General features: G+C 55.9%; 4 protein-coding genes across 6 annotated transcripts in view; 1 reads left to right on the top strand and 3 right to left on the bottom strand.

Annotated features, from left to right (window-relative positions):
• CNNM2 (cyclin and CBS domain divalent metal cation transport mediator 2) overlaps positions 1–7,580 on the bottom strand; it is a 112,462-nt gene extending 104,882 nt beyond the window's left edge. Inside the window, exon 1 of one of the 3 annotated variants that reach the window (XR_013183448.1) lies at positions 5,820–7,580. Coding sequence is in view for 2 of the 3 variants with exons in the window: in XM_054637728.2 (XP_054493703.2) it covers positions 5,820–7,389 (1,570 nt within the window). In the remaining variant the exon portion in view is untranslated. The remainder of the gene's footprint in view (positions 1–5,819) is intronic. The other 2 variants (XM_054637728.2, XM_077182926.1) reach the window with 2 other exon arrangements.
• Positions 7,581–10,475: 2,895 nt separating this feature from the next.
• Positions 10,476–27,414, bottom strand: AS3MT (arsenite methyltransferase). Its single transcript, XM_077182930.1, has 11 exons — positions 26,799–27,414; positions 14,130–14,170; positions 13,493–13,620; positions 13,236–13,386; positions 13,027–13,163; positions 12,683–12,752; positions 12,368–12,449; positions 12,151–12,282; positions 11,913–12,055; positions 11,402–11,536; positions 10,476–10,670 (listed from the first exon to the last, which is right to left on the bottom strand). The coding sequence occupies exons 1-11, from the start codon at positions 26,935–26,937 to the stop codon at positions 10,572–10,574; spliced, it is 1,257 nt and encodes a 418-aa protein (XP_077039045.1). The 5' UTR covers positions 26,938–27,414; the 3' UTR covers positions 10,476–10,571.
• On the bottom strand, positions 15,365–18,552 carry BORCS7 (BLOC-1 related complex subunit 7). Its single transcript, XM_054637832.2, has 5 exons — positions 18,391–18,552; positions 17,962–18,024; positions 17,483–17,526; positions 17,045–17,065; positions 15,365–16,594 (listed from the first exon to the last, which is right to left on the bottom strand). Exons 1-5 carry the CDS (start codon positions 18,529–18,531, stop codon positions 16,543–16,545), a joined length of 321 nt encoding a protein of 106 aa, XP_054493807.1. The 5' UTR covers positions 18,532–18,552; the 3' UTR covers positions 15,365–16,542.
• Positions 19,346–22,763, top strand: CYP17A1 (cytochrome P450 family 17 subfamily A member 1). Its single transcript, XM_054637821.2, has 8 exons — positions 19,346–19,669; positions 20,184–20,322; positions 20,839–21,068; positions 21,282–21,368; positions 21,459–21,668; positions 21,898–22,067; positions 22,153–22,256; positions 22,495–22,763. Exons 1-8 carry the CDS (start codon positions 19,346–19,348, stop codon positions 22,761–22,763), a joined length of 1,533 nt encoding a protein of 510 aa, XP_054493796.1.
• Positions 27,415–27,482: the final 68 nt, after the last annotated feature.

Here is a 27,482-nt window from a genome sequence, read left to right on the forward strand (position 1 = left end):
AAAATAAATTGGCTCTTTTCTAATACTTTCTCTAAGCAGCCCCAGCCATTGTCAGAAATTACCTACTGCAGAGGATTCGCTGTTATTGTTCTTATGCCCTCAGAGTCAACTGAAGTTCACTGAGAAAATGTTCTGCTCCTCAGAGCCTCATGTCAGCAGAGGAAGAAAACAAAACTCAAAAAAATCTTAGACCTGGAAGGACAGTGTGATTGTTAAAGTACCTGATCAGTTTCCTACACTAATGAATTCACTCAGAAGTTGATATTCTGCCTCTTGGGTCTATCCTGCTCCAACACTGGCTGTGAAATGTTGTTGGCTGCACAGACTGACCTGAAGTTTACATCTGTGCCTATTACAGATAACCTCTACAGACACAGAGAAAGCAGATAGGAGCATGGTTCACTTGTGGTGGAATTCACTCCCATCAGCTTCAGCACAGGAAAGCATTTGCTAACTGAGCAAACAGCTGAGGGGAAGAAAAGGCAACTTCTTGTGTTTGTCAAATGACAAGAATTGTGAACAATTGGTTAAAAAGCAATCAAAGAACCATATCCAACACAGGCATCAAACTCAAACCTCTACTGCTCAAGCCATTTAATTCACTCACTCCTCTCCCTGCCAGCCACCTGAAACACATTTCTTCCTACTCTCAGCAGCAGAAGGACTCCTCAGCCAGGCTTCTCACCAAAGCTGCTCTTCTAGTAGCCTCTCTTCTCCTGGTCCCTATAAAATGCTCCCAGTAGGGAGCCCAGGAAGAACTGGAGCTGCTCGCTGATGCATTCCCCTTGGAGCCTCTCCCTGGGCATACCAGCAGGAGGGCTGCCTGCAGTCACCCACATCCGCTGCTCCCTGGAACCAGCACGCATCCCCCAGGAGCCCTGCAAGGCCAGCAGAGCTCTTGGCAGTGCAGTACCTGCGGGTGCTGTGCTGTCACACAGCCAAGGAACAGTTTGTCACGAGGCAACCCCCACCCCCACATGCAATTTTTGTTCAGGGAATAAATCTGCAGGCATAGCATGCTAAGACTTCTGTTTCTTGGTGGCAAATTCCTTCCCACTACCCCACCTACCACTCCTCTACTCTCTTCACACAGAAAGGTCTCCACACTGGACCTCCTCAACACTCTCTCTGTTACGTGAATTTCCCAAAAAGGATCAGAGGAGGTGCCTTTTATTAGCTAAGCAGCCTTGAAAACGATATTGTTTTCCAAGAAGTATTACGTGCCTTTCATAATCCCAGAAAGGATTTATGTAGTTTCTTCCAGTTTCTCGTAATGCTGCAGTCACAGGGTTACACGGAAAAAGTGCCCAGGAGACAGACAACCTGCTAGATAAACTAGAAAGTGAGCATTCAGACCTACTAAATCAAAGTTACTCAGGTGAAGACTGGACTCAGATTCAGCAGGTCATAAAACTTGAAAGGAACCAGGAAAGAAGCCACCTACAAACCTGGATTAGAGCTGCACCAGAAAGATAAGTGACCTAATAACAAAAAAGCCCCTCAGACCAAGTGACCTAATAACAGAAAAAGACCTCTCAGACCAACAATAGTAATGCAGAACTTTGGATCCCTGGGCTATGAATTACTTGCTATCCTACCTGTTTCCAAAAAGAGGATCTATGTGCTCAAAAGAGAAGTAGGTCTAGGTATTCTTCACTGCACTCAAAAGTCTGAAGTTTATGTTTCAGGCTGCTGGGACTTGGTTTTCTTTCAAGGGGGAGGAGGAACTAGAAAAGAAATGGACAAATTTTTTCCTCCATGACCACTCTAAATCAAGGACCAAACACACATGCTACTAAAACCAGACAACGCAAGACCAACAAAGCCTGAAGAAAGTATCATCAAGCTGAATCTGACAATGTTTTCAGGGGAGAAAAACCCTTTTAAAGTCCAGTTGGCAAATATTTTAACAAGGAATCTAGGAGTTTTCTCAAGGCTGCCATGTGATTAAGAAAATGAGAGCTCAGAACTGCTGCACAGTTATTGTGGCTTCTTTGCAACAGGTTATTAAGGTCTGATCTGTAGTATAAAAAATAGTGGAAACAGATATAAATAAGATCCAAACATATGACTCAAAGTCCCCAGATAAGGAGGACTCCCACTGAGAAACTGCTGCCCTCCAAAGCCATCCAGGCCACCAGGAACACAGCTGTAGAATGGCTTGCAGAAAGTGGGCCAATCTTGAAATATTAGTATTACAACATGAGGCTTTTCAAACTGAATTTTTGTAGTTCTAGCAAGCATGGAGCTAGAAATAGAATGCTTTGGATTTAGGATCACATATGCAGAGATCTGCCTGTGAAAAACACCAAGAGCAAGTGCCAGAGAGCATTTAAGCAGAGACCTAGAGAGACTGTCAAAAAGGAACAGAAAACAGGGGGGGGCGGGAAGAAAAAAAAAAGGCAGGTCCACACACACACTGACAAGAAAAAGAAGACCAGTGGAGACTGTTCACCAGGTTCTTTCCAAAAATGACTCCATGGCCCATTCAATCTCTGCTGCAGTTTAGGAACCAGGACACAAATCAATCCTGGAACAGGAAACACCTCGCTCCCCTTTACTGCAATAGCCAACATTAGATTGAATACCTCTTTGCTCTGAGCAAAGTCAGGCAGGTTCTTTCCTAGGCCAGTACAAAAGGTACCTTAGACTCCCTTGCATTAAATTTGAATAATTGAATTCAAGTTAAGCACTCAATCTGCTTAACCTGTAGACAAGTGGATTTGACAGCTCTAGTAAAAGTTTAAAGTCTGTTTTTAGAACAGAAAAATCACACCTATTTCAAAGGCTACTTATTTATTTATTTATTTATTTGCAAGTAAACCATGCTTTTTAGAGGAGAAGCTTGTTTGTGGACTGCTTCAGGAATCATGTTTATTCACACTTTAGGAGATTAGACCAGCAAGGGGGTGGGAATGTGCTGAAGCTCTCTTAAAATTAAGTTTCTTGCCCGGCAGCATGGAAGTGAAACAGATACTTATTTTGCAATTGTAGTCAAAGAATGTTAACAATAGGCCCACCACCAAATCCTCCAGCTGTTCAGGCTAAGCACTAGAACAAGTACAGAACTACCCATTTCATCTTCTGCAACATACAAGGATGTATATCCTGCTGTGTTTGGCTTTTAATTGCCTCCTTGTAAGCCTCCATTCCACATTTAGGTTAAGGAGGTTTTGCTTATCTCCAAAATGTAAATTTCAAAATGCCACGTACACAGCTAATTATCAAACTTATTAGAAAAAAACCCATCCTCTCTCCTCAAATCAAAGTTTTAACTGGCAGCACTATCACATGAACTGCCTTTTGCACCCAACAGTGGTAGCAGGGGCCTGGGTATCAAAAAAGACACAGTTAAGAGTTTTGAAGCAAGCTGGCTGTGGCAGAAGATCAATGTGATGGGAAGGGAATGATTAAAAACTGTAAGCTTATTTATTTCCAGCACTCTACTGGAGAGTAACATGCAATTTGATTCTCACCTTTAATTTGGTACATTCTCATGGGAATTTGGCAAGGTTGCTCTGAAGAAGAAAGTTGGAAGAGCTCTTGCAAAAGACACTGTGCTATGCCAGATCAAGCCAGCTATCAGTTATTTACATTCATTTCAAAGGACACAAAGGAAGCCACTTATTTCCACTATATCTGCACTTTTTAAAGAGAAACCAGTTAGGACAAAGCTGATTCTAACACAGGGCTTGCCCATACAGACCAACCAGCATAGTGACTCTGGAGTAAACATTTAAGTATGCTCAAACGAGCCTGAATTAATTCCCAACTACAGAGACTATTCCAGGGCTCAGCACTGGCAGGAGGGAACACACACATCAACAGCCATCCTGAACCTGTGCTACTGGGATGTTTCCTAGCACAGGCAAGAGACTGGCTACCAGGGAAAGGGATCTCTAGTCTGCACCTTCCAAGCCACCCAGGAGAATTTTTAAGAATCCTATTTTAAGCACCAGTTTCAGGAGCTCTAAGGAGGAATTTGGCTTAGCCACCCTCGCAGGATTAACGCGCACACCTAATTCTCCCAGCTGTTCAATAAAAGGACTGTGCTAACACATGGGAGTGCATTCCATCCTTGCAGACCAGGGAAATAAACTACCAACATAACATGCATTTCTTCAGACACATTGCTGCATACAGAACTAGAACACACCCACAAGTCTCACTACAGGCTAAGAACCCTATTGTGCTATCTGGAGTCTGAACCACAGGGACAGAGAGGAAAAAGAACCACCCTCCACTCACACATGCAGCAAAATCCACCTTAACCAGCCAACAGTTAAGTGACATCATTGAGTTTCCCACATCCAAGCTGCAAATCCTGCAGTGTGGAAACCACAGCCAAGGGAGGCCCTCCCTCATCTCTCCTTCAACACCTCCAAAACCAAGTAAGATTTCCCCATCTCTACACACAGGCTGAAAGAGATAAAGATAACCACCACTGCACTGGTCAGTAAAAAGCAGGACTACATTCACCTTCTATACACAAAGATGAAATAAACATGAGGTAACCTTCCAAACCCCCAAAACTGAGTTAAACAGAATGAAGAAGATCCAATGCCATGACACAAGAGATTAGCATGTGGACAAAACAGCAACTGAAACTTAAGTCGTAATTTAAACTTAGCTGGGAAGAACATTCACCAATTCACAAAGTTTTTTTTCAAGGTAATTTATGCAGTTAATAAAAGGTGAGCTCAAATATTCCCCACTAGATTTCCCCTCTCAAGCAAATCACCCCCCAGGAATTGAGCTGTTCCATGGTACTTTGAACAGATCTCCCTGGGTATGAACCCAGGAGTCTGGTGGCATTCCAAACAGCCTCTCTTTTTCCAGCACAGGAGTCCACACATCCAAACTGTCTGAAATTTCACTAAACAACTACTTTGAAAGCTCCCTCCTGCACAGGCCGCAGAGCATTATTATTTGCCTTGCAGAGAGGAACAGATTTTAAAAAGAAAATGAAAATATGTTTCTTCCTTACTCATAAGCAAGGATGTTTTTTCCTTACTCATAAGCAATTCTTTAATAAGAATTAAGTTGCATTTGTCAAGTCAGCACCACCTACAATTAAGAGAAAGGCGTAAAGTCTCAGTCCCATTCTGATGCAACTAATATACAAGTTACACTAAAGAGCTAGAACGTGTCACGTCTTTGCTGAGCCTGTGGTCCTGAAGCACAGGATAGCCTGGGGAAAAAGAGCTGTAACTCTGAAGTGCAGCACCAACAGGTGCTTTGGAATATATTTTAAGACATTGAAATGATTTATGAGTTACAAGATCAAAGTGTCAATCAAAGCAATTGGAACACGAGCAGAGAGCTGAGGTCGGCTCGCTGAGCCTATGAATAGAGCTAAAACGCCTTGTTTATCTCAGCACGTGTGTGCACTGAGCCTGAAAGGCACCGAGCAGCCCACCCACTCCCCCCAGTCAGGCCAGCTGAAAAAGCACAGAGAAGACACAGCCAAGGAATGGGCGCGGATTCCCGTCAGTGGTTCTCACTATAACGGACAGATGAGTGGAAAAAGCAAGAAGGAAAACAACCTTGTTTGGCACCATGCCCACACACACATCCCAGGGCAGTGGGGGAAAAAGGGCTGGGGGCACATCCCAGCCGTGGATCAGCTTTCTGGCCCAGGGAACGAGCAGATCTGGCAGATGTCTAAATACTGGTCACTCACAGTCCAGAAAGCACCTGCCCACAGCCCTCCATGAGCAGGAGGCCCCGCTGCGGAGCTCCCTTGCTGCAAGCAGGTGGATGCTGACCACCACCGAGCAGCACCTCCCCACCACGCCCCACCCCAGGCACGGGCCCACCTTTCTTGAACTCCTCCAGCATGGCATCGAGCTTGGTGTCATTGAAGACAAAGTGCAGCGGGTGGTTGTAGAAGCGGGTGATGGTCTTGAGCGGCGTGCAGTCATCGGGGTCCACAAAAGCCAGGTCCTTAACGAAGAGCAAGTCCATGATGTTGGAGCGGTCGCCCTCGAAAACAGGGATGCGGGTGTAACCGCTCTCCATGATCTCGGACATAGTGTTGAAGTCGAGCACAGCCTCGGCGGCGATCATAAAGCAGTCTCGGAGGGGAGTCATCACGTCCTCCACAGTCTTGGTGCGCAGTTCCAGGGCTCCTTGGATAATGTTGAGCTCCTCCTTGACTAGATCGTTATAAGGGTCGGTGACCCGCAGCATCTCCAACAACTTCTCACGGTTATAGACCGTGCCGATCTCCTGGCCCAGGACACAGTCCAGCAACTTGCTGACGGGGTAGGAGGCCGGGAAGGTCATCATCATGAAAAACTTGGTGAGGAAGATGGTGTTGGCGCCCACGGCCAGGCCGTGCCGAGAGCAAATAGCCTGCGGCACGATCTCGCCGAAGATGACGATACCGATGGTGGAGACCACCACGGCCACCAGCCCAGAGCCGGCAATGTCATCCAGCAGGATGGTAAGGGTGGTGTTGACCAGGACATTGCCCAGCAGGAGGGAGCACAGCAGGTAGTTGCCCTGACGCCGCACAGGCTCGATGCGCTTGGCGTAGTTCTTCTCTTTGTCCGTGCCACAGTTCTGCACGATGCGCAGTTCCATGGGGTCCAGGGCCATCAGGCCCAGGTTGAGGCCACTGAACATGCCCGAGAGGCACAGGAGGAGCGAGATGAAGATGACCTGCAGCCAGAAGGGCAGCAGGAACTTCTTCTCCTCGCCCACGATCATCTTGGTGTCCTCGCCGTCATGGTAGATCCAAGTGGTCTCACCCCAGGGCGGGGGTCCCGCCGGCCCCTCGGCGCCCGCCAGCCCTCCGGGAGCCCCGGGCCCCAGGGCGGCGGCGGCGGGGGCCGAGACGGAGGTGCACAGGTAGTAGGACTTGCTCTTCTCGGTTTTGCGCAGGGGCTTGATCTCGATCTCGATGATGCCCGAGGTGCGGCGGTTGAGCACGATGTGCGGCAGGATGATGATGTCCGAGGTGCGGATGCCGCAGCGCTGCGGGGCCCCGCCGCTACCCGCCGACCCGCCGCCGCCCCCGCCACCGCCGCGCCCCGCCGGCCCCGCCGCCGCCCGCCCGCCCCGCCGCCGCTCGTGCTCCGTGAAGGCGATGCGCGACCACGTCTCGTTGTTGATGTTCTGCCCGTAGACCCGCAGCTTCACCCGCGTCCGTTCGCTCACCCGCAGCGCGCCCCCCTCCATGAAGGAGACGTCGTCCGTGTCCTCCAGCCGCAGGCCGATGATCACCGTCTCCTCCGCCGCCGGCGGGGGCACGACGGCGGCGGGCGGCGCGGCAGCGGTGGCGGCCGGGGGCCGCCGGCCCAGGCAGCCGCCGAGCAGCAGCAAGAGCAGCACCCGCGCCCCCCGGCCGCCCCCCGCCATGTTCCCACCGGGCAGCGCGGCCATCTTTAGTCAGGGCTCGGCGCCGCCGCGGCCCCGCATCACCGCGCAGCGCCTGCGGCGTGCCCCGGCTTCCCCGGCGGCGGCGGTGGCAGCGGGCGCGGCGGCGGCGGCGAGCGAGGCGCGGGCTCGGCTGCCCGCGGGACCCGACGGGCGGCGACTGCTGAGCCGGGCCGACCAGCGCCGCCTCTACCCGCGCCCGCCCCGCCCCGCCCCGCCCGCCGCTCGGGGGAGGGGCCTCTGTCCGGCGCCGCCAATCAGCGCCCGCCCGCTCCCCAATCAGCGCCAGGCCACGCCTCCTCCGCGCCTCGCCCCCTCCCCAGCCCCGGGGGCGCGTGACTCCGGTGTGTACGCCGGGCGCGCGGGGGCGGAGCCGGCCGTGCGGCGGTGGCCAATGGCGGCGGCGCTCCGGGCCGAAGGGGGCGGAGTCTTAGGAGGGGCGCGACCAATGGGGGTGCGGTGCGGCCGGCGCGCGCTGCGCTCGGGAGGAGCAGCCCCGGGAGCGCCCGCGCCGGGGTAGAGGGCGGCCGAACGGGCCCGGCGATCCCGCTTCCCCCCCGTTCCCGCCCGGACCACGGCGACCGCCGCTCGCCTCGGACCCACCGCGCCGCTCGCCCCCTTCAGTGGCCCGGGAGCGCCGCCCCGCGTCCGCGCGCCGCACCGGTCGGCGGTCGCGCAGCGCCCCCTGGCGGTCCCGCCGCGCCTCGTAGGCCCGGCCCGACGGGGCGCACCCCGGTGCCTCTCGCCGGGATCTGCTGCGGCGGAGGCTGCTCTCTCAGCCGTGCCCGTTCCCCGGTCGGCCCCTAGCCGCCGCCAGTGCAGTACCGTGCGACGTTCAAGAAATGGAGCTGTCGCACTGCGGCCCCCGGGCACCCTCCGTCCCGACACCTTCTCGTCTGTGTCGCGCCTGAGGGCGGAATTAACCATTAAATACCGAATAGGGACGGGCCGCGCTCCTCCCTCACCTCTGCTCTGCTCCGCCGCCCCGTGCCGCGGCGTGGGGTGAGCGGGGCCGGGGTTTGGGGCTCCCTTTGGGGACATCCACAGCTGCCCCAGCTGTCCCGCCCTGCTCATCCTCAGCTCAGGGATGCACGGAGGGCCGAGAGCCCCGATTCATGAACGCACCTGCAAATTCCCTGTGCCACGTCCCACCGCCCTGAGAGCCCGGCTGTTTCCCGGGCCTCGGCTGCTGTGCCGCAATCCCAGCTGGGGCAACACACACCCCACGGCCGGCCGTCATCGCTCCATGCCCATCAGTTGTGAAGGAGCCGGGAAACAGTTCAGCATCTTGGAGAGCCAGAGACAAACAGCTGTGGGAGCAACCAGTGTGGCTTGTGGTGGCTGACACCCTTTAGAGGTGGTAAAACACTCTCCCTGCTGTTTAAGTGCTTGGAAAATGGAAGAATAAATTAGGCAGGGCAACCCAATAAGATGTGGAGCAGAGCACAGTCCTCTGGAGGCTGTAGCCACAAATCTTTCCTGGTCCCAAACCTCATTCAGCTTATCCTGAGGGAGTTCTGCTCCCCTAAAGAGGTGACAGGTGTCCCTGAACCACAGTGACACCCTGCTAACCACAGGGTTCCCTTTCCCCTCAGAGTGAATCAGACCATCACAACCTCTGGCTGCTGCCATCACAACACCCTCTCTGCCTGCCAAGGGAGGACACCAACACTGCAGAGCTTCACGCTAGGAGAACAGGATTTGGGCCATCTCTACAGTCACTAAAATACAGACTGGGGTGTTGGACAGATTATGCCAGGGATCCTCACATGGGATAGGGCTGCAGGACCTCCTCTTTTCATACACTGAGGGCTAAAAACCCCAAGGCTGTCATGCACAACTAAAGCCAAGCAAAGAGGACGCCATTGCACCCACAGCCTGGTGAGGACCTCTAATGCTCTACATCAAAGTCAAATTCTCTTAGCTGCTTCCTTCCTGACATGCTGAGAATTTGGGGAAAACACAGTGCAATGCAATTATAGTGGCATTTGAGCTGTGGCCTTTTTCTGTATGCACAGAGCGGGGATCTCGCTGCGGGTGCAGCTCTTCCCAGGCAAGTTGAAAGGCCATGCCAGGGACTCATGCCTTTTTAATGAAGGGATTTGCAGGTAGGAACCCCCCCTCACCCCAACTGCTCTTCCCTTCCCACTGGGAAGGCTGTCTTTGATAGCAGGAGCTAATTGCTGCAAACCTCCCAGGATGAGCTGTTTGGGGACTTTGTAGAAGTTTGTACAAAGAAGTCTTTGTAAGTAATCTAGGAAGAGGGCTGGGAGTGCTGTGTGTATTAAACAGCTCCTTCCTCCCAAGGTCCCATCAGTGAGGTCATTCCACACAATTTCAGAACAATTTCAGGTGTCCTGAACACCTGGACCCTCCTCAGCTACTGCTACTGCTATGGCAGAGCATCCTTGGCATTGGCCTGTTTCTTTTTGAACCCAAATTTTATTGGGTTTTGCTTCTTAACTTCCCCCATGCCACAGCAAGATGATGTTTAAATGGCAGAGATGGGAAATTTGGCCCCTCCTGTAAAATTTCTGTGTGAGGAGGGGTGGAAATGGTCCCTTATTTCTAAGTTTAGCTGTTTAGCAGCCCCCAGCCTTTCCCAAGCACCTTCTGTGGGCCAGGTCCTGTGGGATTCATGCTGGGCAGCAGGAATGCAGTCCATCGCTTCCCACCACACCCTAAAAGCCCTCCCACCTTGCTCTTTGCCTGCTGTGAGATGCAGCTGGATGCATTTCTGCTTTTCCAGAACTGCTGAATTTCCCTGCAAAACTCTGCAGGTGAGATGCCTGCAGGGGACTCCGGGCTTTCCAACTAGATGGAGTCTGGGGAAAACAGAAACCTCAATGGTGCTGCACAGGGAAAGAGAGAGCAACCCCCATCTCCTGGAACAGGCTGCAGGGCTGCAAGTGAGACAGAGACTGTCCCTGCCTTGTGCCCGAGCCACACAGCCACTATCAACCCCACAGTGAGGGGACTCACAGGACAGATCCTCACTGCAACCAGGCACAACCTGCCCCACCAGCCCTGCCAGGGAAGCACAGTACCCACAGCCCTGTGGCAGCTACAAACACACAGCCTTTGAGCTCAGACATGTGTTTATTTGCTTTCTGGTGGAAGATGTCACTGGGGCCATGTCCTCTCACTCCACTGACTTCTGACAGGGGTTTGGGGACACCACTAGCCACTCAGCAGCACCCTGAGGGACCACAGGTGCCACCAGGACAGCTGGCAGGACCTGGGGCTCTCAGCCGCTCCAGCAGCTGGAAGGGATCACAGATCTTCTCCTGAAGGACAGAGAAAAACCCAGGGCAGGATCAGGTCAGTGGGAAGCAATAGGCACCTGAGAAAGTGGCACTTGGCACTTCCCTAGCTATCATGGCCCTGCTTTTATCTGAGAAATGCCTCCTGCTTGGACAGAGCCCTGAGAAAATCTCCCCTTCCTAAGCAGAAGGCTGTATTTCAGGGATACACAGCTGCAGGGTGTTATCTCCCTTGTATCTCCAGGCCTATCTACAGGCTGCAGGGACCACCAAGGAGAAGAGATAGCCTTCCAGCAGATAGAATGCTTTGTGCTGCAGGGTCAGGGTTGGCAGCCAGGGCCAACCTGCTCTTCCATCAGCAGCCGGGAGAGCAATGGACAGGAAAAAAACCATGGGGATGGGCCATCATCTCCCTGGGGCAGGCTGTGCACAGCAATCCCCTCAGGGGAAGGATGGCTCCCCTTGGGAGACCTCAGAGAAGTCCAGCTGTCAGCCTCACCAGTTTCCATGGACATGTAGGGGTGGTTAGAGCAGATCCCCCTTTGGAGGGCTTCAACTTGGGTAGGGGTACAGTTTGTCCTGACTCAAGCAGCAGGCACCACTCTCGGTGTCCCACGAGCTCCTGCCCAGCCCAGAAGGAGCCAGGTGTCTTGGTATCATGTGACAGTCCTTCTGACACCCCATAGCAACTCTGATGGCATGGGACACCCATGTCCCAATTCCTTAACCCAGCCACGGAGCTGCCCTCTACCAACCTTCACTCCCTTGCTACAGCAGCCCTGTGGTGCTGCAGCTTTGGCTCCACCAGGTCGGATCAGGAACTTCTCTGCAAACCTGGAGCTCTGCAAGATTGCAGCCATCTCAGCATCCACGTTCACCACCTCTCCTTCCTGGGGGCAGAGGAATGGATCTCAGGCCTGGGGTCCTGGATATGTGTCTCAGGGGACTCCAGCCACCCAGCCAGATGATGGGGAGAGTGAAAGCAGGAGCACATCTTGGCCCAAAATCTGAAGAAACACCCACAAAACTCAAGCATCAGGCTTCAAACCATTCTGGGAAGCCACCATGGATGTTCTACTTCCTTAACCACAAAGCAATGCGTGCATCTGCCTCCCTTTGCTGGACATTTGCACTCCCCTGGGTTTACACAGCCCCTCGGCTCCCCCTCCACCAAAGCTTGCCCCCCAGATCACAGAGGATGCTGCTGAGTAGCAGCCTCATCAGCTTTAACTCTTCCCTAGAGAGCCCCAGCCTGCCTCCCCAAACCTTGAAGGTGAAGTTGGCATCAAACACCAGCTCTCGCTCGTGCCCCACGATGCCGCCATTGTAGGTGACCTGTCCTGGCCCGGTCCGGCTGCCAGCCGGCACCTTGAACAGGCGGTAAGTTGCGGAAACAAAGCGGCAGTCGCCTGCAAGGGAGAGGTTGGTGGCTTGGGCACTGAACACCTGTGCTGGGATCCCAGCAGAGCCTCCCAGAGCTGGCACTCCCTGGCTGGATCCTCACCGACAATGCCCTCCAGCTCCTTGTCGCCAATGGTGATGGGGCTGGCAGTGACCAGGCATGGGGGGCTGAACCCCACCTCCTCAGCAATGCCGTACAGGTCTCTCCAGTACAGGGCTCCTGCCAGGCATTCTCCTGGTACGAGACCAAGGCATGAGGGATGGAGGCAAAGGTCCAGTCCCCCCATGCCATGTCACCCCCATCCCACAGCCCTACGCACCCCACAGCACGCGATGCTTCCGGATGGTCTCGCTCAGGCGCTGGCTGGCGTAGACATCACTGAAGTACATCTCTCCCCCGGGCTGGAGGGCAGCAAGGAGTGAAGGGAGGCCTCAAGAAGCAGAGACAAAAGGGGCAAGGAGAATTGGGAACCCCCTAATCTTACCCTGCTTGGGACCCTCTGCAGAGATGCCCTCCCCTGGCCCCATCCTGTATCTGTGCCTTGCCAGATCCCATTTGCTGCTTCTCAGTGGCACTCCAGCAACAGGGCCACCCCAAGCCTGCTTTGCTACCACGGGCATGAGCCCACCATCACCTTCAGCACACGGAAGGCCTCCTGCAGCACAGCCCTCTTGTCAGGGGCAAGGTTGATCACACAGTTGGAGCTGTGGGAGAGGAGACCAAGGCTTATTTGCACCCTCTTGCACATGTAGCAGCACCAGCTGCTGTGTGTCACATCGCTTCATATAGGACTTGGAAACACCAATATGACCATGAAAAGGGCAGTTAATTTTCCCAGACTCTAGTCCAGACTCTGGCTTGGGATTTCCCTTTTTCTAACACATGCTTCTGAAGCAGTGACCTACTGGGATGCAGACCCAGCCCACAGGCCCGGGAAGCAGCAGGACTGGGGGTGACTGTGCCCTGCATAGCACCTACATGACAATATCGTAGCTCTCATCAGCCAGTCCAGCATCATCCAGCTTCTCCATGTAACCATGGAAGAACTCCACGTTTGGCTCTCGGTAGCCAAACTTATCCATGTGGTAGGCAATGTGCTTCTTGGCCACCTCAACCTGGCAGGAGGAAGGGAATGATGTGAGGGGGCTGCTGGAAGGATGAGGGGGAGCCCCAGATCCATGCCGTACTTGGCCCTCGGTCATATCTATGCCGGTGACGTGGCCCTGCTCCCCGACCAGCTGGCTCAGCAGGTAGCAGTCCCTGCCGCTGCCGCTGCCGAGGTCCAGAATCCGGCACGACGCCAGGCACTCAGGGATCACCAGACCGCAGCCGTAGTACCTGGGTGGATGCTGAGCTGAGCTGGGTGGAGGTGCCCCATGGCACAGCTGAGCAGGGGCTGCAGCCCACAGGGATGCAGCAGTGCAGGAGAGACCCTGGGGTTTACCTGGCCACCACCTCCTCATGGATGCGCTCCAGAGCATCTCTCACCAGCTTGGAAATGGGCCTGGCTGACGTGATGCACGCATTGGTTTTGAGGTCCTCTGACTTCTGCAGCTCTTTGCCATAGTAGTCCTGAGATGGGAAGGACAGAGGCCACTAAACTGTGCCAAGCTGAGCCCTGGGAGCTCCCTGTGCTCTAAAACATGGGGGCCATGCCTGCACTTGGCCTGTACATGTGCACATGTCCTCTGGCACTGGCACTCTCATTTCCACCTAGCCAAAAACTACAGTAAGATCAGGCATCCCTTTGCCTCCATCCTCCCCAGCTCCCTTTGCTCACACGCACTGATGTGTTTGTGCAGGAGGGAATTTAATTCCCATTTTCAGTAAATTTGCAGGCTGCAGCCATCATTTCCCTGGCTGAGAAGGGTACAGGGAACCAGGGCAGGGAAATGCCAGGTTGCTCCACCCCCCATTCCTGTGTGAAACAGGAGCAAAGCTGCCAAGTGCACCTGGCATTTTCATCTGGGCCTGGAAACAAGCTTTACCCTCTAATAGCAGCAGGAACTCTAGCACAGCCCAGGCATGCACCCCCTGCTCAACTGCCCCATCCCTCCCCAGCTCCCATCCACACTCCTCACCTGCACCTCCTGGTGGATCTGCTCTCCGATGGGAGTTGCCACTGCAATGGGAATGTGGGGTTGGTGGCTGACACCACAGAGATGGGCACAGTCCAGGCCCTCCCAACAGTTCTGAATCCCCCTATTTCCCCGGATACCGCAGCACTTTTTGCTCTCCCCCAGCAGAGCCCTGAGAATCCCCTCAAACTTGCAGTCTAATAGGACACTCCAGGAAGCACCTGACAACATCCCTCCATCCCAAAACTCCAGTCCCAGCTGCCCCGGAGAGATGAGCCCCCAAAGCATCCCAGTAGGGTAAATCCCCCTCCCTGGCTCTGCAGAGCCCTTGGCTCCAAGGGCAGCCCCAGCAGAGGCCCTGCGCTGTCTTACTGCCTCCAGCTGCAGGGCCCCAGCCGGACTCTGCCCAGCTCCTCCCCAGTATCCTGTGCTGTCCCGGCAGCCCACGCTCCACGGCCTGGAGCTTGGCTTCCGTCCTGACAGCAGCTCCCGCCTGCCCAGGCCCCTGGCACTCAGCCCCACAGGACACGGGCACAGCGATGCTGCTGGCACAGCAAGACATGGGCACAGCAAGGCTGCTGGCCCTGGGACACAGGCATGGGCACAGCGAGGCTGCTGGCACAGTGGGACATGGGCATAGGCATGGTGAGGCTGCCGGCCCTGGGACACAGGCACGGCGAGGCCACTGGCTCTGTGGGACACAAGCACACCGAGGCCGCTGGCGCTGGGGGACATGGGCATGGCGAGGCTGCTGGCACAGCAGGACACAGGCACACAGAGGCCGCTGGCCCTGTGGGACACAGGCACAGCGAGGCTGCCAGCCCTGGGACATGGGCACAGCGAGGCCGCCGGCCCCAGGACACGGGCACAGTGAGGCCATTGACCCCGCTCCCGTGCTGAGCACGCTGCCATCATTCACAGTTCTTGCTGCACCCACACCCCCAAACCAACCCTGCTGCCTGCTCCCCAACAGCTCTGCATCTCCACAGTGCAGCCCTGTCCCTGCTTGTCCCAAAGGCAGGGAGACACAAATTTAATGCCACGAGACTGCTGTAGGCTCTGCAGAGGACCGGACTTTGGAAGAGACAAGCCACCTGCAGCAAGGTCACACTGCCTCTGCAACGCCCTCTGAGCTGAAGCAGAATGGGGGATCCTGGGGAGCAGAGACCCACCATCCCAAACAGGTTCCCCAGTGCACAGGGACCACTAGAAACAGAACCCAGGACAGACTGCTGCAGTTTGGTGGTGTTCAGGACAGCTTTTATTCCCAGCAAGAAAGTCGCAGGGAAAACTCTCATTCCCAAAGTGCACCTGCAAAGCTGGGGTCAGAATGTCACCCAAGGCAAAAATACTGGCAGGGATGGTGAAATCTAGTCTGAGAAGGCTCTGCAGCACAGGAGCCAGACTCCAGCAGCATTCCAACAGGAATGTGGCAGGCCCGTGTCAGCTCTCAGCCTGCCTGCTCCTATCAGCTGGTGAAAAGCACACTCAGGGAAACAAGTGCTTCCCGTGCACTCCAAGTGCTCCAGATAAGTGACTTACCAAAAACAAGACACAGTATTTATAGCTGGTCCTGGATGTGAACAGCTCACTACTCTTCAACAGAGCAGCATAGAACTGAGCACACCAGCTCCTGATGCTCTCTTGCCTGCCTCCCAGACAGGCCTTTGGATACCTTCCCAACCAGATACAAACACACACCACAGCCAAGGCTGCTTCATCAAAAGCTGGAGCAGGAGCCCAGGAGAAGGAATGCACTTGAAGGCCAAATGCAGCACATATGGGCTGGCAAAGGGATGATTTTCCAAACTCTGGCAGAGAGGAAAATAAGATAACCTCTGAGGAGGATGATGGCCAAACCACATCCAGCTAGGCCACTGGCAGATGTGTGTGCTTAGGTTGCTGGTCTCAGAAATTCTGTGCTGGGACTGGCACCTCAGCCTACACTGAAGTACCCCTCACCCACCCAGGCACTTGCAGCTCACACTGATTAAAATGCCCTAAATAAACTGCACTCTGTGCCACCTCTGTGGCTAAATACAGACCAGTGGCAAACTGCAGGCACCTGCATTTAAATGCCATGCCTCAACTCTGCATTTCTTGCCAAGGGTGCTGGGGTGGGCTGAGCACTTCACACTACATGGGCAGTAAGCAGATCCAGGGATTATTGGGAAGAGCAAAGTTTCAGGGAAGTTTGTTTCAGCCAGGTGCAGGTGTGCAGGTGAGCATTCTGGAGCAGAGGTGTGGATGCAGGCACATGAGAGGGGGCCATGTGCCCAGAAGCACAGACTCTGCACCTATCCCAGCTGACATCCAGCATCATCCAGACACAGTTCTGAGCCCCAGGGACTGGAGGGGGGAGAACACTTCACTCCCTCAGTGCTGGTTGAGATTTCCTCAAGCCTTCGGTTCCCCTTCATTTCAGCAAGTGACTCAGCTGGTCCTGGAGGTTTGACGAGCGCTCCACGCTGGGCACCAAGCAAGAGGAGATTCATGGTGAGATCTGCTCCCAGACTGTGCTGTGCTGCCTGTGCCCAAGGCACCAGAGCAGCTCTAGAGCTGACACTACAGCAGAGAAACCTGGGGATCCCCCGACCCCCCTCTGTGTCCCCACAAAGGAAACCTCACTTTGTGCACTCTGTGCTGTACACAGCTGTGCTGCCACCACCCTCATCTCCTCTCACAAGCAACTTCACATTCTCTATCTCATCAGTGGATAGAAAGGAATCAAAGGAAGCTTGGGTATGAATCCCATCTCTTCACTCAAATTCCCATCTCTTCACAATACTGAAGTGTTATCCTGCTGGGCCAGCATCTGCCTCAAAGGCAGCTGCAAAAACCTTTCCATTCTGCTTTCCCCCATCCAACTCCATCACCTTCCCCTTTCTACCCCCACAGCGTGTCCTCCCAGAACTCACTTCTTTTGAATTGCTTCTTGCCTGGAGGAGAAAAGGAAAGACAAAAAGAGCATTAGAAAAAACAAAATCTCAGTCATGGTTTATGTTATGTGGAACAAGGGCTCAAGAGGCCAAAGCTCCAGGGTGTTTCTGGATTAAGTTCTGGGGGACAGAAGCAGCACTGGCTTCTCCTTCTTAGTCCCAGGTGCATCATACACACTCGTGGGAGATACAGTGCATGGCACATAGGAGGCAAAAATTTCAGCTCCCACCCCAAAACAGCCTGAATAGCGCTGGAAAATTCCAGCTCCAAGGCCTGCTCAGCTTTGAAGAACTGCAAAAGAGGGATCAGTCTGAGCTGGCAGCTTCATGCAAAGTCTTTAAGGAGAACAGAGAAGGTCTGAGGGATCCACTCAGCCCCCAAGAGAGAGCACCTACTTACTGGTGTCCCCTACTTACTGGTACTGTAGATGAGTAGTTATTATGGCCATTTTTCTTAAACTCTGTGGAGAACAAAACAAAGAATGAATGCCTACAGAAATCAAAGTGCAGCTGTCCTAATGCCTGGGGGTTCCTCCAGCACAGCCACCACTGTCTTGCTGTACTGCCTCCAAAACACCCCTGCTGGTATCAGTGACACACTTCCTTCTCCTTTCCCAGGGACAGGCAGAGACTCAAGTGCTTTATTTCAGCCCACAGTCCCTCAAGCTTTCTGTCAGAGAGGGCACAGCTTGAGGGCTGACCGGCCTGCACGACACCAGGAGTCCAGCAGCACCGGGTCTGAAGAAGCACTAAATTATTCTGGCCACCAGCCCTACTGCCTGAAATCATGTATTTGTCTCCAGGGCTCCAGGAGCACGGCTGCAAACTGTTCTTACCACCCTCCTCTCCTCCCGTCCCTAGAAACACTGCTGCTCCAGCACAAGAACACAGCTTACATCTTCCGAGTGCAAGATGGCATCTTCTTGCATCACCATGTTTCTCGCAGCTTGACCAAGGAGCTACAAGACAAACGTACAGAGCAGGCTGAGATGCTGCAGCTTTGCGTTTCCCGAGGCCCCCGTGAGGGCTGGCAGGGTGACACTCGGGGTGACACCGTTCGGGGATCACCGCGGTGCCGTGCGAGCACATCCATCGGGAGCGCCTGAGGCACCGCTCCCACTTGTCACCCTCCCGCCTGCCACCGCCGGAGTCCCACGGCTGCCCAGCCGTGCCCGCATTCCGCTCCCGCTATCCCCGTCCCTGCCCAGACACAAGGATGTGGCCCCTCCTCGGACTACAGCTCCCAGCATGCATTGCGCCGCCCTACCCGCTCCCAGCTCCACTCTGGCCCTGTAATCGGCCGTCCGCCGGCACCCGCCGCTCACCTCGGCGCTACGAGAGCCCTTCAGCACCTGCTTAGTGAGAGCGATCACGTCGGTGCCGCAGCTCGTCACCTTCTCGGTCAGGAGCCCCTTCACCGAGTGGCCAAAGCGCGCCTGGGCATCCGCCGCGCCCCCCGCCGCCATCTTACTGCGCCCCGCCCCGCCTACCCCGGGAGCCGCTACGGCGAGCGCCGGGGGCCTGAAGGCTCGGGAAGGCGCAGAATCCGTGTGTTCTGGGATACTGCCGGGAGGGGCTTCAGTTCCCAAAGGACTCCCCCAGGACACTCATCCCCTCGGGCACGGACACACACAGGCTGCCCAGCACTGACAAGCACAGACCAAGGCTGACCAGCGTTTCTCAGCCCTGGCCGGTACTTGCCTGGACTGACCAGGGTTGACCAATGGTACCAGGGGCTGACCGGCGCTCACCAGCATTCCCGAGGGCTGCCCAGCAGTGTCCAGTGCTATCCGTGTCTCCCCAGCACTGATAAGAGCTGATGATGAGGGATGCTCCGCGCTTATCAGCATTTCCCGTGCTGCCCATTCCCTCCCGGATCCGTCGAGGCGCTCCCCGCCTGGGCTGGGGATGGATTCCAGCGCCTCGCCAGACCCCCCACCTGTGCTCACGGCACCCAGGACAGACCTCGAGCTGTCCCCACACTCCCGGCCCACCACAGGGCCCTGGGGATGGAACCCCAAGGACGGATCCGACCCTGGGCATCCCCTGGCCCCCAGTGCTGGAAGCAGCTCCCCCATGGCCGCCCAGGGCGGCCGTGGCCCCGCTGCCCTCGCCCCCCGCCATGCGCCCACAGCTGCAGAGCTGGCCACGGGCCCAGCGCTCGGCTCCCCCCTCCTCGTCCCCCCGATAAGAAGCCGAGCCCGCCTCAGAGTCAAGGAGACGACCCCGCAGCCGCTATAAGGGCCCCCCGCGCGCCGCAGCCCCGCAGCCGGCCCCGCCATGGCGCTGCTGGGCGCCCTGCTGCTGGCCCTGGCCCTGCTCTGCACCTGGCGGCTGGCGCGACGGAGGGACACCCTGCCGATGGCCACGGCCACGGGGCTGGGGCGCCCACGGAGCCTGCCGGCCCTGCCGCTGGTGGGAAGCCTGCTGCAGCTGGCCGGGCACCCCCAGCTCCACCTGCGGCTGTGGCGCCTGCAGGGCCACTATGGGAGCCTCTACGCCCTCTGGATGGGCTCCCACTACGTGGTGGTGGTGAACAGCTATCGGCACGCCAGGGAGGTGCTGCTCAAGAAGGGCAAAGACTTCGCCGGACGGCCCCGCACCGTGAGTCGGCAGCAGCTCTTGGGGACCCCTTCCCACTGTGGCGCGGCTTGTGGAGGGCGACGCTCCCCAGGAAGGCAGGGACACGCAGCAGGGTCCGTGTCCCCTCCCCATCCTGCCTGCAGCAAGCCGGGCAGGGCGGCCCCTCCATACCCTGCTCCCCAGGTATTCCCCAGGTATTCCCCAGGGTTCCAGCCCTGTCATCCTCCGTCCCAAGGGTGCCTGTTTTTCCTGCAGCTGGCTGCATCCCGGCGCACGGGGATATGGGTTCAGGTACTCCCAGGCTCCCTGCACCCTTTAAGTTCCCTGGGCATCCTAGAGACCCTAACCCTCGCATCTGTCCCCAAATCTCTTTATCAGTCCTTGGCAGGGAGAAAGCAAACCTCATGTCCTGTGCTTTGCCTGCCGGCATTAACCTCTAGCCCCCCGGACCATTTCTGGGATAGGGTGAGATGATCGTCCATCCCCCGCGGGGCTGCCCTGCAGCGGGATGACCCTGGGACTGCCTGTCCCTCAGGTGACCACGGACCTGCTGTCCCGGGGGGGCAAGGACATCGCCTTCGCCAGCTACGGGCCCCTGTGGAAGTTCCAGCGCAAGCTGGTGCACACTGCCCTCTCCATGTTCGGGGAGGGCTCGCTCGCCCTCGAGAGGATCAGTAAGTGCCTCCCTCCAGCCCCAGGCTCCCTCCCAGCTTTGGCTCCCTCCCACGCTGTACTTTTTCTTCTTAAGTGCCCCGATTCCCTGGGAACGAAGGAAAGACAGTGGCTCAGCCCGTGTCCCCTGGTATCGCCTCAGCTTGCCAGGCAGGGGCTCTGTCCCTCTCCTTCTATCCCCTGTATTTACCAACATCTCTCCATGTGTTTTCTACCCTGAACTTTAGTTCCCCTCTCTCACAGATGGGGAGACTGAGGCATGGAGCCAGCTCCCCACTCCGCCCAGGAGGACATCCTTGCACATCTCCATTCTCTCTGCTCCTCCCCAGCACCCTGCATTATCCCTTCTGCCCATCCCAGCCCCTCAGGGCCCAGCCCTGTCTGGGGGTGCCCTCTACAGGCTGCACACCCTGAATGAGCAGGGGACCCCTCCTTCCAGCCCCCAGCTGCCCCTTTCACCCCCTTGGCTTAATTATCACTCCCTCATCACCTCCTGGCCTGGCTCTCCTCCACCCCAGTCTGCCGGGAGGCCGCATCCCTGTGCGAGACGCTGAGCGCTGCGCAGGACACGGCCCTGGACATGGCCCCCGAGCTCACACGGGCCGTCACCAACGTGGTCTGCTCCCTCTGCTTCAACTCCTCATACCGCCGGGGGGACCCCGAGTTCGAGGCCATGCTGGAGTACAGCCAGGGTATCGTGGACACCGTGGCCAAGGAGAGCTTGGTAGACATCTTCCCCTGGCTCCAGGTGAGCAGGAACATGGGCACTGCCCATTCCTCTCACCTCAGATGAGAGGAAGGAGCTGGGATGTGTCCTGTAGGAGCCCCCCCCCGAGTTAGGAGTGTCCCTGTCCCAGTGATCCACAAGAGCCAGTACACTGGTGGGCATAGAGTGACTGCCTGGGGGCCTGCAGGGGCTGGGCTGAGCTGTAGACTCTTGTAATGTGCTTTCCTCCCTCAGATATTCCCCAACAAGGACCTGACCCTGCTGAAGAAATGCCTCCAGGTCCGGGACCAGCTGCTCCAGCAGAAATTCACTGAACACAAGGTGCCAGCAGGGCCAGGACAGGGAGATGCTGGGGCTGGGGTGGTGGGCACTGTGCCCAGGACAGCCTGGCTCAGGCATGTCCCTCGGCAGGAAGCTTTCTGTGGAGACACCGTGAAGGACCTCATGGATGCCCTCCTGCAAGTGAGGCTCAGTGCTGAGAACAGCAGCCCTCTGGAGCCAGGGCTGAAGCTGACTGATGACCACCTCCTCATGACAGTGGGGGACATCTTTGGGGCCGGTGTGGAGACCACCACAACTGTGCTCAAATGGGCTGTGCTCTACCTGCTGCACTACCCTGAGGTAGGGTCTGCACTCCACAGCGGGGGCTTGGGTCCCCCCCCAGCACCAGGAACGTCAGGGGGAGTTTTGGGGAAGGCAGGTACCAGAAGAGAAGTCAGGCTCTGCAGATAAGCAGGATCAGGCTGTGAGCACTTCTGCCCACACAAGCTGACAGGATATGCTGATGATGCTGGGCGCACAGGGCACCTTGCTCCCTGGGCTCCCACAATGGCCTTTGCTTTCCTCCCAGATCCAGAGGAAGATCCAGGAGGAAATGGACCACAAGATTGGCCTGGTGCGTCACCCCCACCTCAGCGACCGGCCGCTGCTGCCCTACCTGGAGGCCACCATCAGTGAGGTGTTGCGCATCCGGCCCGTGTCCCCCCTGCTCATCCCACATGTGTCCCTTGCTGACACCAGGTGAGACCCCCTGGATGGGGCACATCCAGGTCATGGGCAGAGACTGGGCAGGGAGCCACTGCCTCACTCTGTGTCTGCTTTGCAGCATTGGGGAATACTCCATCCCCAAGGGTGCCAGGGTCATCATCAACCTCTGGTCTGTGCACCACGACGAGAAGGAGTGGGACAAGCCTGAGGAGTTCAATCCTGGTGGGTTGTGTGATCCTCATCCCCTCCTGGGTCAGGGGATGGCCGGATGGATGCAGCAGGAGAGGTGGAGCCCTGGGGGAGGCTTGGTGCTGGGAGGTTGGATCCTGCTCCTGCCCGCCTGGGGCATTCACACTTCTTTCTCCTGCAGCTCCTGGGAGGGACACACGTGATGTACTCAGTCAGGTCTCAGGCAGAAGGGTCAGTCTGCTGATGCCAGTGGTGCCCCTTTCTCTTGCAGGCCGCTTCCTGGATGAGCAGGGCCAGCACATCCATTCACCCTCACCCAGCTACCTCCCCTTTGGAGCTGGGATCCGTGTCTGCCTGGGAAAAGTCCTGGCCAAGATGGAGCTCTTCCTCTTCCTGGCTTGGGTGCTGCAGAGGTTCACACTGGAGTGCCCTGATGACCAGCCCCTGCCCTCGCTGGAGGGCAAGTTTGGTGTCGTGCTGCAGGTGCAGAAGTTTCAGGTGAAGGCCAGGCTGAGGGAGGCCTGGAGAGCGGCCTCGTGATGGGGAGGAGCCCTGGATCCCAGGCAGGGGGGTGGGGGGTGGGACCACGGAGGCTGCCCCATGGATGGGGGGGTTATCCAGATAAAGCTATTCCCAACACAGCATGGCTCCGGCTATTTTTTGGGCAGGAGATGGAGAACAGGGTTAAATGTGAGATGTGTGGTGGCCCCACAACTTGCTGGGAGCACTGGGCTCAGCTGGGAGGCTGTGGCCTCTCTGCAGCAGCTCCTGCCTGCTCACCATCCTGAGCACTCACTGGCTGGCTGGATTTTGGCCATTGCTCCAGCAGCAGCAGCAGCAGCAGCAGCAGCAGCAGCAGCAGCACAACCTTCCCGTAACGCAAGGGGCCGTGTTTGCTTTGCTTTTGCCAAAAACTACTGTGCCATGGAGGGCAGCGTGTAATTAGGTTTCTGGTTCTCTATTACTTGACCTCTTAATATTTAACTAAATAGCTGCACAGCTATGGCTCAGGGCCCCTGAAGGGAAAGCAGCCAAGGCAGAGGGGAAAGCCCCAGAGAGCCCCAGCACAATGTGACACCCCAGCCCTGCACACCCCCTCATTTTCCCCCTACCCTCTCTCGTGCTAACAGGCAGGAAAACAGACATAAACTTCCCCACCAGTGTGGGGAATCCTGCTCAGTGTGTATGAATTCTTTCAAACCCCCAGCACTTGGCTTTCATGCAGCCCCTTCAACACCAGCATCTGATGCCAAATGGGTCCTGTCAGCCTGTAGCACAAGGGTGATGAGGAAGGCAATGCATTTGCAGCCTGGCACAGCACTGGGAGCATCCTCCCTCCTCCCAGTCCATTTTCCTGGGGGCTCAGGGTGGTAGGGAGGAGCTGGAGGAAGAACTGCCATGCACATACCTGTCCCAAGGGCAATTCTCAGGCTGATTTGGGCAGCTGACCCACCAGCAGCTGGGCAGAAGGAGCACAGCAGGAGCCCAGCCCCACTGCTGCTGCACAGAGTCTCTGATGGCTTCTAAGGGCTGAGCCCCACATAGCCTCCTGCTTTCCTGCCTATTTCCATCATACCAGGGGTGCCACTGGGTTTCCAATCCCTCTACTTCTACTACAGTGTATGGGTAAAGGGGGACGGGACTCAGAATTGGCTTTGGGAAACTTGTTTAAACCTGATGCCCTGGGCTTCCCTAGGAATTGGCACCTCCATGCCAGCCTTGTCCTTCCCCTGCCCCAAATCCTGTCACTGGCAGCACACACTGGCAGGGAGGCTCCACTCCAGTCCCCTGTAACATTGTGATGCCTCCAGGAGCATCAACAGGACCTCCAGCACATTTGTACCCCTTTGCCAAGGCATTTGATTTTGCTCTTGGTGTAAGGGAAAGGATTTTCTCCTTGCCAGAATCAACAAGGGGCTGACACCTTGCTGTTTGCCAATGCACCCACACAAGTGCTAAATGCATCTTAGAGCAGAAATGGAGACCTTTGAACCAGGGATGTTTCTAACCTGGAGAATGCCTCCAGCCAGAGCCTCTTGCAATCCACCTTTCCCATCTGCCAGGGCTGCATGTGCTGTCCTATGCTGGGAGACCAGCATGTGCTGCAAATCCCAGCATCCCAAGCTGGTCCCTCTTGCAGGGTGTCTTGCCCCCTACCCAGCCCACCTCCTCCCTACCAGGAGAAAATGCTGCTGGGGAAATTCAGTGCCCAGAACCAGCTGCCTGGCACTTTGTGAGCTGGTAAACAGCCCCCGGCACGGCTGCTCCCTGCTTTGGGAGTGGGCAGAGGCACTGCTGAATCACCCAGCTGGTATTTCTATCCTGACAGCTGCTCTGGGGCTGTGCTGCTGCACCCAAACCCCTGGCTCCACCAGAAAGCTTCACCTGGGCCACTGGCTCCAGCTCCCTGAGGCAAAGGGGGCCTGCAAGGGAGGAACTGGCGACAATGGAAAGAATGAAGGTTTTTCATTCCCAGAGTTTCTTGGGTACACCATGAAGCAGATGTGCAGCTTGCTGAGGGCACTGGGCAGAGCAAGCCTGAGCCTTTCCATTGCACAAACTCATTTTGTGGGGCACAGCCATCCCCACAGCACTTGGCTGACCCAGCTGTGCCACAGGGCTCAGCTCAGAAGCCCTCCAAGTTTGAGAGGCTTGTCTTTGCACCAGGCACCGGCTGGCCCTGGACTGTGCCGAGACGGATGGCCAGCCCAGGAGGAGCAGGAGACGCTTGGAATACCTGCGGGCTCGGCACAGGGCGCGGGGCCAGGAGAGCTGAGTAAGCACAGACCTCAGGACACAGCTGTTTGCCGGTCGAAAACAAATCGAGAAAGGAGCCGACAGCCTGTGACCCCCCCGGCACAGAGACTGCAGTGCTTGCACCACCGTCGCGACGGCCCCGCTGCGGGCACCCGTCCCATCTGATAAAAACAGATCTGTGCTGCAAGGATGGGGGGAACCAGCTCTGACGAAGAGGCAACTCATCCTGGCCTTCCCAGGCTGCCCACTGCGGGATGCTGTGGGGCTTGCCTGAGCCAGGGGCTGCCTGTCTGCCCCCTCCCGGCCTGGCTTTTTCTATATGAACTAAAGAAAAAAAAGAAAACAGCAGCAAAAGCCTCCCTGAGATGTGTTGCACAGGTGGTGATGGGGGGCCAGGAAGGAGCAGCCTTTGGGGAGAACACTCACTCAGGACAGCAAAGGAGTTTATTCACTGGAGCTGTGCCCCAGCTCCCTGCCAAGCTCTGCCGAGAGCAGGGCAGGCTGGGATGAGCCCAGCCAGGGCATGCAGAGAACCAGAGGAGATACAGCTGGGGAGCTCTGGGTGTGCAGAGCAGGAACTCAGAACCACCGACTCACATCCCTGAGCAGTGAGGGGTGCCCAGGGAGCCCGAATCTCCCATTGCTCAGCAGAACAGCCTCATGCTGGCAGTGGAGCTGCTCATTCTGCTTCTCTCCAGGCTTCCTGCCCCAGGAAGCTTTTGAAGACTGTAACACAGAGGCTTAACTGCACCTCGGCTTTCCTTAGCCTCCAGTTAGGCAGGCAAAGCTCTGAGAGAGGTTGCCAGCAAGCATCAAGACACAATTCCCTCCTCCTCCATCTTCAGCCAACACCCATCCACAGGGTTGTACAATCATGCAATGATATGTGGCAGGAAGATCACACCTGTGCTTCCAGATGATCAGTTTGCATCATTGCAGAGCTGAAAAGTCCCTTGGGAACACCAAGGAGATGCTGCAGTACCCACTGATCCCCTTGTTGTGCCCAGGGGACACTCGCTGAGCCACCACACTGTGCTCTTCACCTGTCCCCAGGCAACACAACCCCAACCCACCAGGACACCTGCTGGGTCCTTGCCCTGCCAGCCAGCTTCAGTGGCCAAAACCATTCTGTGTGTAAGCAGCTCCACATGGCCACGGACTCCAGCAAAAACAGACTTAAGGAGTACTGGCAGCCACACCTAGAGCACATTGCAAGCAGAACACTGAACACTAGATTGACACTAATTTGCTGTAAAACCTGCTGCATTATTGCAACTCCGTTTGGAAATGATGTATCCATGAGTCCCAATAAAACATCCCTTATAGCTGGGAATGGGTGGGGTTTGGTACTCCAGTGCTGGAGATACACATCTGCCCATGCCCTCACACTTCCAGTGTTTTACACAGTGTGCATTTGGAGAAGAGCTCTCTTTGGGCCACACTGCCTCCCTACACAAGGATATATGGGAGCGTTAAGCACCTTTCTAAAGCTCCAAAGGTGGAGCTTTGGGAGTCCTCTGCCTGCCTGAAGAGGCAGCAGCCCGGGTATGTCCAAGGAGCTCATGTGCCCCATATCCTGCCCTGCACCACTCCTTCTCCCCATACCAGCTGCCCCTTAGCTGCAGGTCTAAAATCCTAAAGCACTGAAAGCCATTAACAGTCCTGCTCCTCAGGCACTTGGGAGCTGAAGAGACATGGTTTGTGCCCATTTATTGTCTCTAAATGCCCAAAAAACCTCCAGGAGTCATAAGAGGCACAGCACTGCTTCTTCCAGACTTTTTAAAATTAGACACAGCAGCTTGGTTTACTGGTACTTACCTCCATGTCCAGAGGATTCCCCTGCCATTAGTGGGATGGCTGGAAAGCAAATATGGAGATTCCTTATGCCACATAAATGTTGGCAAAGGGTCCCCCCCGGCACAGGACCATCCCCAGGACTTACAGCAGTAAACTCCATTCCTTACAGACTGATGTGATTTTTTAGCTTCCTCTTTGGTGCGAGGAACAAAACCAGGTGCCAATACGTGCAGAATTCCTGGGGTTGGCACTGGGGATCTTCAATTATCTTCTCAAAAGATAAATGTGGTCAGTGAACACAACTGGAAGGGACCAGCCCCCACACAGCCAAGGCTCTGGGGCACGTAAAGCCTCTCTGTCACCACTCATCCAAGTCTCCAGGCTCCAGACATCCAGGAATGAGGTCTCTTGAATCCAAATCAAAGTCCTTCAATTTTAAGAGCACCCTAAGAACCAAACTGAAGAGCTGTCCTTATCTGCTGTTCTGAGGAAAGAGAAAGGCTGTGATGGGCAAAGGAGTGAGATTCTTCCAAACCCTGTAAGGTAAGAGTGCTCTCCTCAAATGTGCAGGCAAAATGCTGGCATAAGCACCACTTCCCTTGCATTGCAGCCAGCCAGTGCCAGCACACCTCCAGGTAAAATAACAAAACAAATCCACAAACTAAAGACAAGATCTTGTTCTTAGCTCACAAAATGATACACATA

This window comes from Agelaius phoeniceus, chromosome 9, assembly GCF_051311805.1.
Source record: "Agelaius phoeniceus isolate bAgePho1 chromosome 9, bAgePho1.hap1, whole genome shotgun sequence".
NCBI lineage: Eukaryota > Metazoa > Chordata > Aves > Passeriformes > Icteridae > Agelaius > Agelaius phoeniceus.

Coding starts and splice junctions, on each gene's coding strand:
- BORCS7 (XM_054637832.2), bottom strand. CDS start 18,531: ATGGCGGCGGGGGGCGCGGCGGATGCCCAGGCGCGCTTTGGCCACTCG. Junction 17,527..17,961: donor CCATCTTGCACTCGGAAGAT/GTAAGCTGTGTT, acceptor TGTTCTCCACAG/AGTTTAAGAAAAATGGCCAT. Junction 17,066..17,482: donor ACTACTCATCTACAGTACCA/GTAAGTAGGGGA, acceptor TTTCTCCTCCAG/GCAAGAAGCAATTCAAAAGA.
- CYP17A1 (XM_054637821.2), top strand. CDS start 19,346: ATGGCGCTGCTGGGCGCCCTGCTGCTGGCCCTGGCCCTGCTCTGCACC. Junction 22,068..22,152: donor GTGTCCCTTGCTGACACCAG/GTGAGACCCCCT, acceptor TCTGCTTTGCAG/CATTGGGGAATACTCCATCC. Junction 22,257..22,494: donor GCCTGAGGAGTTCAATCCTG/GTGGGTTGTGTG, acceptor TTTCTCTTGCAG/GCCGCTTCCTGGATGAGCAG.
- AS3MT (XM_077182930.1), bottom strand. CDS start 26,937: ATGGAGTTTACTGCTGTAAGTCCTGGGGATGGTCCTGTGCCGGGGGGG. Junction 13,621..14,129: donor AGATCCACCAGGAGGTGCAG/GTGAGGAGTGTG, acceptor TTCCCATCTCAG/GACTACTATGGCAAAGAGCT. Junction 11,537..11,912: donor ATGCCAACTTCACCTTCAAG/GTTTGGGGAGGC, acceptor CTCTGCCCCCAG/GAAGGAGAGGTGGTGAACGT.